Source organism: Diadema antillarum, unplaced genomic scaffold, assembly GCF_040938485.1.
Source record: "Diadema antillarum isolate AM-2024a unplaced genomic scaffold, OU_Dant_1.0 seq00001136_RagTag, whole genome shotgun sequence".
Classification (NCBI taxonomy): domain Eukaryota; kingdom Metazoa; phylum Echinodermata; class Echinoidea; order Diadematoida; family Diadematidae; genus Diadema; species Diadema antillarum.
The window spans coordinates 615,949-632,777 of NW_027271948.1; the positions used below are offsets into that span (position 1 = coordinate 615,949).

Below are 16,829 nucleotides of genomic sequence, written 5' to 3' on the forward strand. Positions count from 1 at the left end.
ATGACTGAGTGGAAAAAGAAGTGAGATTCTGTCAAATTTGCTATATTTTGACAAAACTTTTGACAAAGTGTAAATAATATTATCAATGAGGAAGTTGTTTACTGTGTGTGCAGTGTACAACTGTACTCCTGCTGTACAATTTAACTTTGTGTGTACTACTTACCTGTAATGGTACAAGAAAACTCTTCTTGTCCTTGAATATGAAAATATGTATTTGTACAGTTGTTCAAATAAATATGGATTAAGTGCAACCTGTTCCACTTATTTTGTAATTTTTGTCATATGCATGTTTCTCCATGTTTGTGAGCAGGCTTTCAGAAAACTTACCCATACAATAATTGTATGTGGTAATGTAATTCCTTTGGTCAATGTTAATGTACTCTTCTAAGAATATTTCTTTCGGGGCACCATCACTATCAATGGAATGTAAATTTGAGATGCAGTGTAAATGAGGGGAAGGTATTTCTTAAAGGGTAGGCATTCATATATGTCAGTGCTTTTCCCTTAATATCTGCATATCAATTACCCACTATAGTTACTTTAGCAGTGATGTGAACAATTCCAATTGATTATTGGGAATTGAAGAAAACATGTCCTACTTAGTAATACCAAAGGTTCAGATGTATGTTGTGACCAAAAAGACACACTTCCCAACTTACAAATTGTCCATCTACTGGAAAAATAATCACTCTAACAGACTTCTCGTCCCACTTACCAAAATGTGCATTGCTAATACAGTTAAACTCGCATAAGTCGATCTTCTCGGGACTGAGCAAAACACATCGACTTACAGTTACACCACGCGTACACATGTATAATGTACATGTATGTTGTCTACTCTGGAGCCGAGAGCTGGAGCGGTGTGCCCGATATTTGCCCTTCAGCAAGACACTTTATCCACATTGAATATTACAGTTATTCATTTCAAAAATGAAGAGCAAACATCTGACATTTATTCTAGCATCTTATGGAGCCGATTGTTACCGCTGTTCATTTCCAAAACTGAAGGCAAACATCCGGCTCTTTTTTTTTTTTTTTTGGTGGCCCGGCGTGCGTTTTTGGTGACCCCGGTCGCGTATTATAAAACCATTCGCGAAATCGTGATTCGATTCGCGAAAAGACTCCGCTAAGTATATAAGGCATAGATCGCGCGCTACACTCGGCAGGGGCTACGTCGTCCTTTCACCAGGTCTGGGTAACGGAAACCAAAATCTCGCGTGAGTTCTTGCATTACCTATCTTTAATGTCAACGAAACATTGTTAATTTTCGCTTGGGATCGTTACTCATCGTTACTACAAACGTTGATTTTCCTGATCGTTAGTTTGCGTTAATAACGATTCAGGTGAAACCGCTTGCGTTAATGAAACGTTAATGTTTATTGACGCAAAAGTTTCTTTTGGTAATACTGTATGTAAACAAAAAACTGACGTCTCGTGATTTTGACAGTGATTTATTACACAATAAAATCTTATTCGACTTAGGCACAGTGAATTCAATGGTTTTTCCGTGAAAGTGTTCTTGGAATTTCATCGACTTAGGCGAGTATTCGACTTAAAAAATTCGACTTGTGAGTGAATTAATACACGTAAGTCAATGGGGAAAAATCGGGACTTTTTAAAATCTTCGACTTGCGCGATTATTCGACATATGCGACGTCGACTTAGGCGAGTTTAACTGTATTTGGCTCATAAAGACTGTAGAATGTCTCTTTGAACTGTGTGGGATTCTCTCATCACAAGAAGCAAAATACATTAAAGCTTTTCTCACTGTTTATCATTGAACAATTCCTCACAACCTTCAGTTTCTCTAGAAAACCTACTCTGTTCACATAGCCCTGGAGTAGTAGGGACTACCACAACACAACCCACTGATAAATTCAACAATAACTACTAGATAGCATTTCCATTATTTTACCCGTAACATATTCCTAACCTTCTAAATGTCCAAAGAATCCTTGTCACTGTCATGTCTGAATGAAATATGTGCATCACTTATGCAGTATGGTCATTTGTGTCATGACGAAAAAAAAAAAAATGCACATGCAAACACTGCAGTCCTATGGAGAGAAATACAACATATCTACTATCTGGACGACAAACGTGTAAGTCACTTATTGTAATACACAAGAAGACTCGTTCCTCAACTTTCTGTGTGAGCATGTAAAGACAACACAAAAAGTAAATGAGGGTTCAGAAACACATGTCTATGGAAAGTTTAAGATTTTATTTACATTTGCAACAACACGTGATCATATACATGTACACATTTTAAATATGACAACAATAGTACACATTTTTTTTTTATTCCATTGCACAATATGAGTTGAATTACATACCAAATGTACATCTGTATGAATGTCTCCATGGGCTATAGAAGGTTGCATTCAGATCATTCTGATTTTAAAAACTAATAGTACATGTATATTATATGGAATGTCATAAATATACTTTGTGATAAAAATACCTAACTTATCACTTGCAATGAGCACAATACACTTAGAGACCTCCATATCAAAGCAAATCATATTCTTCCTCCATATAATGAGAAAAATCTAGGTCAATAAAATAATGGGACAGAGTTAGGAGACTGTAGTATGGGCAACCTCATTTTAATAGGGACCAAAAAGCCACAAAAACTAGCTTGTTATATCGGGGTACAAGTGCAAATACAATGTATGTATATAAAAAGAGCTAGGACCAGCAAAATTACCTTGCTATAAGAGCATTTCTTTCATATTCAAACTCTTTACAACATGGTTTCACTGTCTTCAATTTGTATGAATCACATATATTTTGAATTCTATGATAGCCAAAACTTGAACTGCTTTCGGTCCAACCGACTGAAATTCATTTTAGGTTGGATCTTATTACACTTCTGTTTGTTGTTGTTCCCTGTCTTCAGCTCGCCCAGTGACTACGATGAGTAGAAGAAGTCACAGTTGAAATAAAAACACTTTCAAGTCCACGCTAGTTGACTTGAAACTGAATATTCTTGGCACATTTTTTAGGTGCTGTTGTGGGTCTCTCCTCCTCACAGCAGATGTGCAGAACACCCAGGGGAAAATGATACACACAATTCAGGATTTTGAGATGAATCTTTCTGGTTTGATCCACTGTCTAACCTGATACTGACTGATATACTTTCAAAAGAATCATCACATATCTCTCTGGTTGATTAATGGGGCAATTTAATGAAAATATGCACATTAATGTGTGTGTGTGTGTGTGTATGTGTGTGTGTGTGTGTGTGTTTGTTTTCTATTTGTCACACTGGAAATATATTAAGCACAAACCTATGAATTGTTAAACATTTTTAAACTTGATAATATTCTATAAAAGGAAAGTTTAGTTAAGCAACTTTATAGGCAGTGGCATCAATATCAAATTGAACGCAAAAGGTTAAATTACTTCAGCATTTGTCCAACTTGTCCAACTCAAATTTCCCAGTGTTGTACATTTTTGTTGTGATGTTTCACAGTAATTTGTGTGAGGTTGACACATGCCAGATTACTAGTGTTCATGATTTGACTAAGAACCCTTTCATGATTTCCCAGTGTCAGTACGGACAACACAATCAAAAGATCTGCATACCGTAAGTGATGCCAAGTCTGACATCAATATTGACAAGAAAAAAGTTCACTTCTATGCCTAAAACAAAACAAAACAATACAAAACAAAATAATTTGTGTGTGTGGGTGGGTGATACAGGCTGGTAGATATTGAAAGAATTGAAGGACAGGGTCCACTGCATTTGAATAGCACGCTTCGTGGTACACTTCATAAAATATCACACTACAATGGGTCTAAAAACACTGGATTCATGATAAATCACAAATTTTAACTGCTCCAAGCTGACAGCACATCTATGCTGGTTTAGTGTGTAAACAACTGACTCACTGAGTACGTTTACACAAATCATTTTTCTATATCTATATAGATGGTATGTATGTACATTATTGTACTACAGATATAAGAGTTTCGGGGTGAAAAACGTAAAGAGTACAGATAGACAAGAACCACATGCAGCAGTTACACACACCTTGTATCCTCACAAAGACACATAATTATCAATGTCTTATCTCCATCCATACAGGAAAGCAACCAAGATATTTCATTAAATGCCCGAGTCATCTACTTGATATAAATACTGTTACTGCGCATTTGGCCTCTTTCTATACAAAGAATGGTTGCTTGATCAAAACAAATTAAAAGTAAAATGGTTAAAAGACCTTCAGTACAGGTACAAGAGTACAGCTAACCTGTGGCAAGATATGCTGACAGTCGGTGTATTTTTTCACGTAGCAAAGATTTCTAGACTGCGACAATTTGAACCACTTCCAATGCTCCTTTGGCTTCATTAATGCACATAAACAAGTAGATGTAGAGGTGTTCATATGCAACAACAAAAAATCACTTCCTCCTTGCTGCTGTAGCATGCATCATTTTGGAAGCGTAATAAACAATCGCAGACAAGAAGATGTTCCTGCACAATTTAATCAAGTTGCTCTATGTGGAGCATGCTCAGCAGCTACCGATTCTACGCTTCGCTGGAACATTTCCAACTCATTTCTGTCCTCACTTAATTTCTATATACTTGGTACACTTGCATGAACTTCATGAGACAAGTTGTGCACTAATGATGTAAGTTATTCATTCTGTTCATAATATATTCATTCCTCGCCGTTCATGCAGCCAACGTCGAACTGTCCGTCTCTGAGATGAATTCCTCTAGGACGTTCAGGACGTTCTGCGTGTCCTTGGCCGACACCGTGTTCTCGTCCTTCCAGATGTGGCGCAGCAGGATGGCGCCGCAACCACAGTCACGCAGGAAAGCGTAGGCTCTGGGTTGGCGAGTAAATAAAAAAAAAAGAAAGAATTATCACAATCATGACTGTACCACGTTATATTCTATATGAGATTTGTAAAGGGAGAGGGAAAACATTAGACATACTGTCTATTTCACAAGTAAACAATTCTCAAAAATTAGAAGACAATATTGTGAGTGATTGAATTCCAAATTGAAAAATCACAATGACAGACTGACAAATAGGTATCAACATATACTGTATCCTTTTTTTAATAGCAAAATTATCCATTCTCAACCGTGGAAGTAGCATAAAGTGCAGTTTTGCTTCGGAAGGCAATACTCTACCCTGTTTTTGAAAATGATCAGACTGGCAAAAGATTGAGAAGTTTAAGATTGAGATCTTTAAGATTTCAAAGTTTTGCCAGTGTGGCCATAAACTTCCTATAAAACTTCTTGTGAAACTTCTCACTCAAACCAGGGAAATTTCCCAAAACTTCTTGATCTTTTGCAAGTGTGACTACTAAAAACTGAAACTTTGCGATCTTTGTCATGTGATCGGTCAACCACCTGTTTTCCGGCGGCGCCTCAGAACCGCACTACTATTATGATGTACAGGTGTTCGTTATGTCACAATCACTAGCCATCACAGGGCGCGCTCTTTCTTCTTCCTTGCGCAAGTGTGCTTAGTGATCCAACCCTCTCCATCTTGATCGAGAAGTTTGGCTGCCAGTGTGACCACACAACAAAAGATCGTGAAAACTTCATGATCTTAAACTTCTTGATCTTTTGCCAGTCTGACCACATCTTATGATGCACACATACTAACTCTAACTACATCAACTTTCACCATCCTACTGAGCACCCATCTACACACCTCAGAAATTCAATTATCACGGGCTTTACTCAAGGACACTGGTGCTAAGGTGGGGCTAGAACCACAAACCTTCAAGTTTGAAACTATAGCCTGCACAGTCACCTCCTGGCGATGCATATTCTATACTGACCTGTAGAGGGCGTAGTGGTCAGTCTCAGCCTGCCTGATGAGCCGCTTCAGTGTGTTGAGATCCTGAATGGTGTGGAGCTTGTAGTCCTCGATGACCTGGCGGAGGAAGGCGGGGTTCAGCGTGTCGCCCCCTTTCAGAAGGGTCTTGGACCACTCCTCACAGAACCAGGACTTCTCTGGGGGAATGGATGTAGCATGACACGCACAATGGTTATCTATTAGGCCCAAAAGATACCAAGAGTATTACTACGTCCTTTAACCAGTAATGTGTGTGTATCTCTTGGATATGACACGTGGCTATAAAAAGAAGTATGACAGAAAGAACTTGACTTTTTACATTTTATGCCTTTATGAAATATTCTTATCAAACTGAGGTTTCAGAAAAAAAACTCACAGCACTATAGAATAAAGTCAATGAATGCATTTTTACATTTCTTTCCTATTAACCCGTTCCTTCCGCAATTCTCTGAGTGCCTTTAATGCCCCCAAACGAGATTCTTTTCGCCCGTCGACAGAGAGGCACACAGGTTGGTAATCCAGCTGTGTGAAGGTAGTCAAGCGGTTCATTGTGTCCCCCTTTCTGCAGTCAACTACATGTGCCCGTGAACAATGGAAATATCGATCGGGTGCGAGGTATGAATAGAGCGTACGCTGATGAGCTCTCAGAATCTTTTGTTCTACACAAAACCAGGTACCTGAATGAGGTGACTGGGGTCAGCGAACCCGCATTTCTAACTGATCTCAGCCTTGATCATTATGTACATGTTCATACGAGTTTACAGCAGAACAAGCAAAAAACTAAATCAGGAAAAGGTACATAATACTGTAAAACCCCTTTTTTTTAAACAGCAGGAGAACAAATCCTGATAGAATAAACTCTGACCTTTTTATAAAACCCACTTTTCTGAGCATTTTAACACAAAGAAACATGAATTTAGGCCACTGAAGCAGGCACCCTTGTCTTCATTTTGGGAACCTGGTAAACCAGGTTCCCGTAAGGAACGGGTTAATACATGCAGACAGTAAAAAGATAAGCCCACTAAGTTTTACAAACTAATTCACTTGGGCAGATCTGATATCTACTCAACCACACCCAAGTCAAATGCAAAGGTACCGTAAAAAATCCTCTGACTTTTACAAATTCAACTTACACAATATAATTAACATGTTCATATCAATACAGGGAATAATTTTTCTTCCACTTGTACTAGATCAGCCTTAATAGGTGAGGTTGACTGTAGTTGTGATAGCTGTGTGGTTGTCTCAATGCTAGACAGTCATTCTCCAATATACACATACACGTAAAGACATGCACACATACTATACACAAACACACACATATACACCCTGCACACATATTGATACACTGTAGAACCAATCAGACAAGCAGTCCGGCGCCTCACCTGCATTTTCGAAGCGGTGGAGGTCATTTTCAAACACCAGCCTGCTCCTGTGGGCAGCCCTAGAGGGTGACCTGATGTTGGCCTGCGCGTTGCCCGCTTCGTCGATGTCGATGAGGATCGGGTCCGATGCTCCAGACGTGGCCTGGGAGGCGGCATCGCAGGATTGCTGAAGCAGGTCGGACAGACTACAGGCTTTCATGAATCTACGAGGAGAGGATGAGCAGGGTGGGGCAAGAGGAGACCAGTGTATCTCATAAGCGTGACTGGGGCAAAGCTCACGTCCAAACACTCATTCCTTGCTTTACCAGCACTAAATTTCATGTATTATGCATGGCTCGACACTAACTTTTTTGTTTGGTGGCCCGATGGGGCCAACAAAATCCTAAATTTCAAATTTTTGGTGGCCCGAGAGAAAAATTTGGTGTCCCCCCAAAAAACAATAAAAAACATTAAAAGTCCTTTTTTTTTAATGAGTCAAATGTTTAAGATTTATGGTAGTAAGAATTAGAAGTTGGACATATCTACTCATAAATAAACTTCAACAAACTTGCAACACTCACTCTCAGGCATTCATTCAGTCCTTTTCATCCATCCTTTGAACACATCTAACTGCTAATATCCGGCGCAAAAAGTTACGAATTTATTGACATACTTTTCAAAAAATTTTGGTGGCCCGAGGCGGGCCACCAAATTTGCCCTTTTTTGAAATTTGGTGGCCCGACTTTCATTTCTGGTGGCCCCGGGCCACCGGGCCACCGTTAGTGTCGAGCCCTGAATTATGTAATAAAGAGCTTGGAGACTTACGAAAACAAATGATCTGAGAGAGACATTATTACATCTACAAAAGTGTGCTAGGGAACATTGTGGGAAAAAAAGTAAGAATATCAATCATATTCATTATCAATAATACCCTTGAGTACCTATTCATTTATCCTTTATGTGCTTTGAGTGTCAATTGGTACAAAAAACCCACAGAATTGTGCACACTGTCTACAGTCCTTGGCATTGAATGTCTAACTACAATATATTCAGTACGCAAACATATTGGCCCGAATTCATAAAGGTGGTACAATTGAAACCATGGTTTACACCATGGACAATTTGTATGGAGCGCCAAGTGTCGCATGGTCTATTTCGTTACAAAATCAGTCATTTCCTAACAAAATGACAACATTTCGTCAACGAAACGAACATTTCATCAACGAAATGGTAATTTTGTCAACGAAATGACTGATTTTGTATCAAAATAGGCCATGCAACACTTGGCGCTCCACACAAATTGTCCATGATTTAAACCATGGTTTCAATTGTACCACCTTCGTGAATTGGGGCCATTGCTTTTAATTGCTATGCATGACAGCTGGAAACATACATATATTAGCTAGTATATTTCATTCAGATCTTATCAGATCTGAATGTGCTACAGCAGGAAATAATAGCTTCAAACAACATCTGTTTAGTTAATATCCTGCTTCTCAACTGATGTTAGCATCAGGAATCACAGTACAATGTTTAAATTACACAAGATATACACAGTGCATTTGATCCTAAAAACAAAAGCCAAGGGGAAAAAAAAAGGGAGGGCAAAATGATCACTGTCACTTTGACTTGATCTGAAGTGTAATAAAGTATGTCACAAACCTTCATCTGCATGATGCTACTTGCAATGGAAAATGTTCTAACTGATATTTACTTACTTTTCAATATCAGTCTTGAATGACTGTTCTGCACCCACGATCTCGATATGAATTTCAAGTAGTGCCTGTAGTTGAAACAGATTAAACAAGGAAGATTCATACATTCTTGATTATTTATCAATCTGTGAGAAGAAATAAAAGTCATTCAACAGTCATCAACCATCATACAGAATCAAATCTACTATTAGTACTGTATAAGTGGTATATTCCCAGCATATTTTCTTTTAATGAATTTCACAAGTTCACTAATAGTCATGACTTTGAATAACTTCAAAACTATGCCTCCCATATCTTGTATGTAGAGTATATCATCTCCAAGATGGGAAATCACACATTTTTCCCTCAACAAGTGATAACTTCTTTCTTTGTGAATGTGGTTCTTCAAAAGGAATTAAACCACTTTGCAAACTTATCTCATATCTGCCCAATATGCAGTATTATACCTGTGAAATAAATGTGTACCCAGTATACAATATAGTTCATCAGGAAACTGAAATCAATTAATTTTAGCATAATTATGCTTGAAATAGGTTCTGTAATAAATATTTTGAAAAAAAAGACAAAAAAACAAACAAACCACAGAAGGTCGAAAAACAAAAAAATACCGGTGCATAAGAAATTAATAAAACTATAGAATAGATAAGAAACTAACTTTGATACCAGATTTTTTTCAAGTACAATGTTAGGAATGCTACAAGGAATATTGTCACCAAAAATTAGGATGCCATTAGCTTTCTCTTCAGAATTAGAGGAACATTTATGATTTCAAGCATATTAATTAATATAAAATATCAAAAATGAAATATTCAATTTTTTTCTTTTATAGTTTGGTAGATTACATGACAAGTTACATGGTAATGTACGTGCCAATTTTTAGGGCAACTGCGAGATCGACGGCCGAGATCTTGTGGGGGGGGGGGAGGGTTGAATCAATCCTCCCCCGGCCACAGAAGAGGCCAAAAAGCCCAGCCTGGTTAGGGTTAAGGCTGTTTGACCGTCAATACCAGTAAGTTGATTAATTGAGTCACAGCCTTCCTTGGGAACATCAAAATAGTTGCAATACTCATCTCACTATGATATCTCTGAAAGAAAATACATGTACCACACCTTATTCGCTTGTACAAACACGCAAACAGACCAAACACATGACTTACATATGACACATGACATGCATAGATTGCCCTCCCTCCTTTAGTTTAATAAAACTGTCTGTTTTGAGATATCAATTAAGATTATTTCACTCTTAATGTTACCCAATGGAAATCAACACATGGAAGACACTAATCATACAATTGCATATCCCTGCAACAATATATACACTTCATGTACACCCAAGTCCTGGGTGGGTATTAGTCAATGGCTGATGGCTGGGTTAGGTCACCATGGAAACGGAGAACTCACCGCATTGATGAGGTATGCCACATCCTCCCTGAGAGTCGACACACATCGGCAGACATACTGGGTGGCTTTGTCGTACCAGTTCTCTAGATGGGTCTGAATCTGAGCTGGATCAGCAGACTGCAAATCACATTTATTTTTTTCAGAGATAAAGAAAGAGAGATCAAATTTATGAGAAATCATGGATCCTCATCATCATTCATCATAATTCTTGAAACCTCCTATCCTTAAAACATTCAAAATCTTTTCTTTTTTTAAAGCTGATGGAGGCATCATGTACAATAGCCAAGATAAAGTCAATGGAAACATTTACGAGTACCTACTTCTGATGTTAAGAATCGCCATAAAAGCTTAAACTGCCATTAGAATATGACGGCCATTTTAGACAGGTCAACTCCTCTCATTCTATACTGAGGGCAACAAATTGAAGCTGCATATTAAAGATTAAATGTTAATTTCACGTCTCTTAAAATATGATAACAAAGCTTATTGAAGTACATATGTGGTAATCAGCTGATCATGATGCAGTTGTCATGCTTGACTGTTTTTTCTGAATATACCTTTCAATATCAATTAGACAATACAAATCTCATTGCAAAATGCACACTGGAATGATTTATAAAAGCAGACACAAAAAGAGAAGAATGTATCAAGCCAGTGACATCTATATCATTTACATTCCATATCAGCTCTACCTCACCAAGTGAAGGAAAAGATCAGGCTATTGAATCTGCTTGTATTCATCCATTATCTTACACCATATACCACCGAACAACTTACCACGGCAATATAACTGATATAAACAAGACACAAGAAATGGCACTGATTGAGGAAACATGGTTCAGCGACAAGCCACACCCTAAACAAATTACGCTGAGAAGTCAGATTATAATTACCTTCTGTTCCATAAGGGGTAAAACACCCTCACTTATAAGATCAAGCTCTGGTCGGAATGTGAAGATCATCATGGTTAAGGATGATGGTCATAGAATTTTTTCACTTGTAGAGTAAATGTTAGATATCCTGTCTGCTTCTTCTGTAACTAGTGAATGAAATAGCTACTCCCTGCTACACTTTTCATAGTACTTACTTCTAAAATAACTGACTTGGTTGTTTATAATGGAGAAGAGTCTTGATACATCCTCTAAAATACCACAGAAACAAACATGTACTTTGATTGCAGACTAAGAGACACTGGTAGTGAAATGTCAATGTGTTATACACTGGCTTCATACTATCACGCCTTCCGTCTTTTACAAGACCTTTACTATTTTTCTCACTTTCAACAACAAATCCATATCATATTATGGCACAGCCTAAATCAAAGAAGCACGCATTCATGTGCAGAGATTTCTCCATGTGGCACCACCTGTAAGCCCATCACCAACACACTCTTATCTAATCCAATTTGTTGACATATCTGAGGCTAAAGCAGCCATTGCTTCTTTTCCCTTACAACACAATACAATAACTTCTGACATGTAAAGGGGAAAAAGATGGTTCAAAATCACTATTGACATGTCATCTCATTTCATATACACAATCTGAGACAGAGATATTCACCACGGTATGAACACTAAAATGATAATATGACAAACTTGTTTAGCAACTATCAAAAAATGTTACTATGAACTTCACAGTTCCAGATACGAGGGAAAGAGACATGATGTAACTTTGAAATACAAGAAATTTACCTCACCCACTGCACATGCTGGCTTACCATACTCTGATCCATGAGATTCAACCACAAATTTAGCTAGTAGTAGTTAATTCATACAATACAGCAAACTTATACATCACACACACACACACATACACACACACACACACACACACACACACACACACACACACGCGCGCGTGCGCACGCTTGGCACACATAATCATTTCCAGCCATAGAGGGCATTGAGACAAATCTTCACTGTGTGATCCAGCAACCGTATCAGGGCAATTACCCCCAGCTAAATACTGGGTAGTGATAAGGTTAGAGTAAAGATTAAGGTTAGGATTAGGTTTTGGGGTTCGGAATTTGGGTTCGGGTTATGATTAGGTTCAGGATTACAATTAGGGTTAGAGTCATGGGAAGGGTCCGGGGTAATTCCTCAGGGGGTAATTGCCCAGGAGGTAATTGCCCTAGACCCCTGTCAACAACCACACACACTTGCAATAGATCCCCCCCCCCCCCCCCAATCATATTCTGAGATGGGTTGGCATGGTAACCCAGCTCCTCTAGGGAGAAGGAGGAGAGAGAAAAGGATATAGCTCCAGTGCACTGGTGGGAGAGCTCAGGAAGCACATGACACACTCCTGTGAGGTGTAGAAGGAGTTTGGGTCCATGGTGCTCTCCAGCTCCCGCTCTATGTCCGGGTGCGCCCCCTGACGCAGCAGACAGTAGTAGCACGCCATCACACGGCTCCTGGGCACATAAGACATAGAGGCAGAGTCAGTTCATTTGACTTGATTAGAAAGACATCAATTTGATCTATTGCTGTTGAAGATTATAGATACACTGAGAACAATGTGACCTTTAGACAGTTGCCGAGCAAAGGCAAAATGAGAATAATATACTGGTACAAATACACATCTACTTCTAGGAGAGCATTGACTGGTATATTGCTAAGGCAACTGAAGATTGCATCATCTCCACACCAAATATTAGAAACTTGAATAATTCAGTGATTCGTAAGTAGAAATTTAATTAGCTCAAGGTATCTACATGGAGTACAGAAAATGAAAACTTTTAATTTCATACTTTAGAAGATGTTTACCAGCCTATATTCAATCTTACCAATTCCACTGACCACCTCTTGTACGTAGTGCTAGTTGGTAAACATGTGTATTTGTGTATTTAGTATGCAGCATTAAAGAGCTTGTGTTTCTTTTCTCGAAAGTTACTGTTGAATGGTACTTTATGTCAACTCATTGCTAGTCTGAGCTCTTCTCCACCATGGGAAATTTCAATTGATGATATGTGACCCGCTACAACAAAAGGATCCTAAAGTTGCAGACGGCTGAGCCAAGGAAATCGAGTTTAAAGTTGCATCATCAAAATTGGTCAAAACAATTGGATTTCTGTTTTCGGCATTAGTTTGTAGTCTAATGTTTTGTCTATCATCTGCCAAAATTTCCAAGCTAAATGATCAAAGGAAAGGCAAGAAATCAGCGTTTTTCTGGGCCATGATTTTTCGACTTTCAATGTAACCGAAACATGTCTGAAGATTTGGATTTAGCGCTGCAGCTAGACTCCGCCCTTAGCAACGAGGGAGTGACCTTATTGGTCAGTGCGTGGCATCCTGATTAATGATTGGTCGTGTGTAGACGCTGGCGCTAAGCTTGAATGAACATCACAGGGGTCGCTAGAAGCATGCCTTCTATTGTCAAGTGGTGAAAACTGTCTCATCTCCCCTTGATCATGATAGCGTCAGAAGGAAAACTTTGAAGGCTTTTTTCTCGAAACTCTAATGCGCTAATAAAATCATCGATATCTCCGCAACCGAGTACTTTTATGAGCTGTGCTATATATGAAATTAAAGAAGAGTAAGGAAATAATATCATGCCATTTTTAGAAAATTGTCCTTCCCCGACTTTCGGATCCTTTTGATGTAGCAGGTCACACATTATGATGCCCACATGACATCTACTTTATTGTGCAAGTGATCTTATGTAACTACGATTTCATTATTTGATGCAGCATTCACACTTCACTGCAAAATTGTCTTAGCACTACGCAACTGACCCAATGTCCACCGTATTGACGTTGCCGACTCCTCCGTACACCGTGCCTCGGGACAGTCTCCTGGCGATGAATTCTCGCAGGTCGGTTTCGTCTTCCGCAGTCAGGTCCGTCGCAATGACAGACAAGCTATGGAACAAGAGGGCAAACATGGAGAGATGAATGATCAGACGTCACAAGATGATCTCTGTTTGAGTGAGGGAGAAACAAAGAGAAGAATATAGAAAAACAGGCAGAAAAATTCCATGGATAGGTAGGTAGACAAATAGATGCATGGATGGATAGATATATAGATAGATCAGATAGACAGATAGATAGATAGATAGATAGATAGATAGATAGATAGATAGATAGATAGATAGATAGATAGCTGTAAATGGATGGATCAGTAGGCAGACAGATGCACAGGAAGAAAGAGAGAGAAATATAAAGAGAGAGGGGGAGAGAGAATACAAGTGAGAGGATGCTGCTTGGCTGGATGAGTACGCAGTCATGTCAGATAAGAAAATCAGTAACGACCACGGGACATGGCTATTATCAGCAGTTGAAGAGGCTACAGTTGAAGACAACAATAATAAGAGCTGTTGGTGGTAAATGAACTTTTCAACATCCATAAGATGCATAATCCTGTTTTCTTAAAAAATCAAACTTCTTACACATCCAGAAGTCAAACAAATTGTGACAGAAACAAACATATTTTACACAGATTTGACAGTCAAGCATTACTTACGTACTGAGTATAACTTATACTGAAATCACATGATAATTCTGCTGACACAAAATCTAGACGGAACATGTCTCGATCCTAACAGGTAACCTCATTGGAACACAAAAAGAGGACAATGGGTGGGAAAAGAAGAGTGTGCATACATCGCAGTCTGTTTTAACAGCCTGGATGTTCAAACATCCTGCAAGGTTGGTACATTGCACAGAATTTGCTCACACCTCGTTTGGAATTCTGCATGTTCACTTGCAGAAGTGTCAGTGACAAGAAAATATGTGCTTTTGATGAGAAATACATCTATTTATTATTAAACTGTGAAAGGAAAGATGATATTGAATATGCTTTCTAAAGATGCTTTGCTCTGGGTTTTTTTTTGTTTTTTGATTGAAGATGTTTTCAAGAACATTGTCAGGCTGTTGAATAAGAAGGTGCTTCCAAATACATTTTGACAAAAAGGTGCATATGATTACTGTTGCAGTATTACCAAAGAATGAATGAAGAAGTGAGGAAAAAGTTCTATTTCATTTGAGCATGCTTGCATGGATCAAAAATGGTTTGTGCAGGTGTGGAAACGGTGTGGAAATGGTGTGGAAACAGATGAAACATTGCATTCATGCTGAAATGGAAAACAGTGCCATAATGGGAGGGGGTTGTCTTTTTCTTTTCCTGGGAGAAGAAGGGGGGGTGAGGGTTGGTAGTGGTTGAGGAGGAGGAAGGAACAGGGGGTAAGGGCAGGGCGGGGCAGGGCAAGACCTGAAATCTCTGTTGGAGGTCGCTTCTCTCTGAAGGAAGTCTGGCACCGAGGCTTTCCTGGCGTCTTTGTCACCATCCGGTCCTAGCTCCTGGTTAGTGGGTCTGGGATGAAATGCAGAGAAGAGATGAGCGATGAGAAGTAGAGAAGAACGAAAAAAACAAAACCCACAGAAGTAAAGGCCACCAGATAGACACAGTACACTTATGAGGTCACAGATGCGGACTTTGCTGTTATGTCATCATTTTGTCGAGTGAAATACTCCAGCCAGGAAGTGTCTAAACTCTTACTCCGAACAGCAATGTCTACATAATGATCTGAATGCTTGATTCCTAACTACCCATATGTCTATTACATGCTTTTATTATACACAAACAATTTGTGTGTGTGTGTGTGTGTGTGTGTGTGTGTGTGTGTGTGTGTGTGTGTGTGTGTGTGTGTGTGTGTGTGTGTGTGTGGAAAAAAAAAACCCCATGAAAGGTAAATGAAAAGACCATGGACCATGTACAATTGACCTACATTTGACAAGGCAAGAAAAGAGAATCTATTGTTGCTCTTCAAAGTGTCAAATTCTCACGAATGATCGTTATGGCTTTACTTATTACCTCTATATTTTGCTTTCTGAGATAAGCTTAGCACTACTTTCCTTGAGGTGATTTCCATTCATCAGGGGCGTCACCAGCTTTTTTTCAAGGGGGGTGCGTTTTGACACTAAATGTTTACGAGATTTTTTTGGACAGACATTTGGAATATAGGAAGCTCTCAATCCCTAGACTTTTACTGTTTTTTGAGGGAAACCAAGCGGGGAAAGGGCAACGGCGCGCCGGTAGCTAGGATTTCATCGGGGGGGGGGGGGGGGGGGGAGGAGGGTGTGGAAGTGCCGGAGAGGGTTGCATCCCTTATAAATGGATTATGGAATGACGGTGTGAAACGACAAATTACTGGCAGGGGAATGGCATAACGACTACATACGAGCGAGCGGAGCGAGCGAGCTTGGAAATTTTGACATTTTACAGTCCAAAAAACTGCCGTTTGTAGCCATATTTTTTTTTGCTTTGTAAACTAAGGGGGGCGCACCGAGCGCAACTGCTGGCAATTACTGGCAGCAATATCAGGTGAATGGCATGATAATTAAATGCGAGCGAGCAAAGAGAGCGAGCTTGGAAATTTTGACATTTTACAGTCCCAAAACTGCCATTTGGAGCCATATTTTTTCGCTTTGGAAATAAAAGAGGGGTGGGCGCAACGGGCGCAACTGCCGGTAATTACTGGCAGCAACATCAGGAGAATTGCATAACGACTACATACGAGCG

General features: G+C 39.2%; 1 protein-coding gene across 1 annotated transcript; it reads right to left on the reverse strand.

Moving 5' to 3' along the window:
* Positions 1–3,809: 3,809 nt before the first annotated feature.
* LOC139744095 (protein Njmu-R1-like) lies at positions 3,810–15,620 on the reverse strand (the record flags this gene model as incomplete). The annotated part of the gene is made up of 9 exons (XM_071654552.1): positions 3,810–4,841; positions 5,812–5,986; positions 7,214–7,416; positions 8,911–8,975; positions 10,312–10,428; positions 11,205–11,262; positions 12,569–12,724; positions 14,045–14,170; positions 15,519–15,620. Coding segments are annotated over 9 exons (1,159 nt in total), but the record flags the coding sequence as incomplete, so codon positions are not given.
* Positions 15,621–16,829: the final 1,209 nt, after the last annotated feature.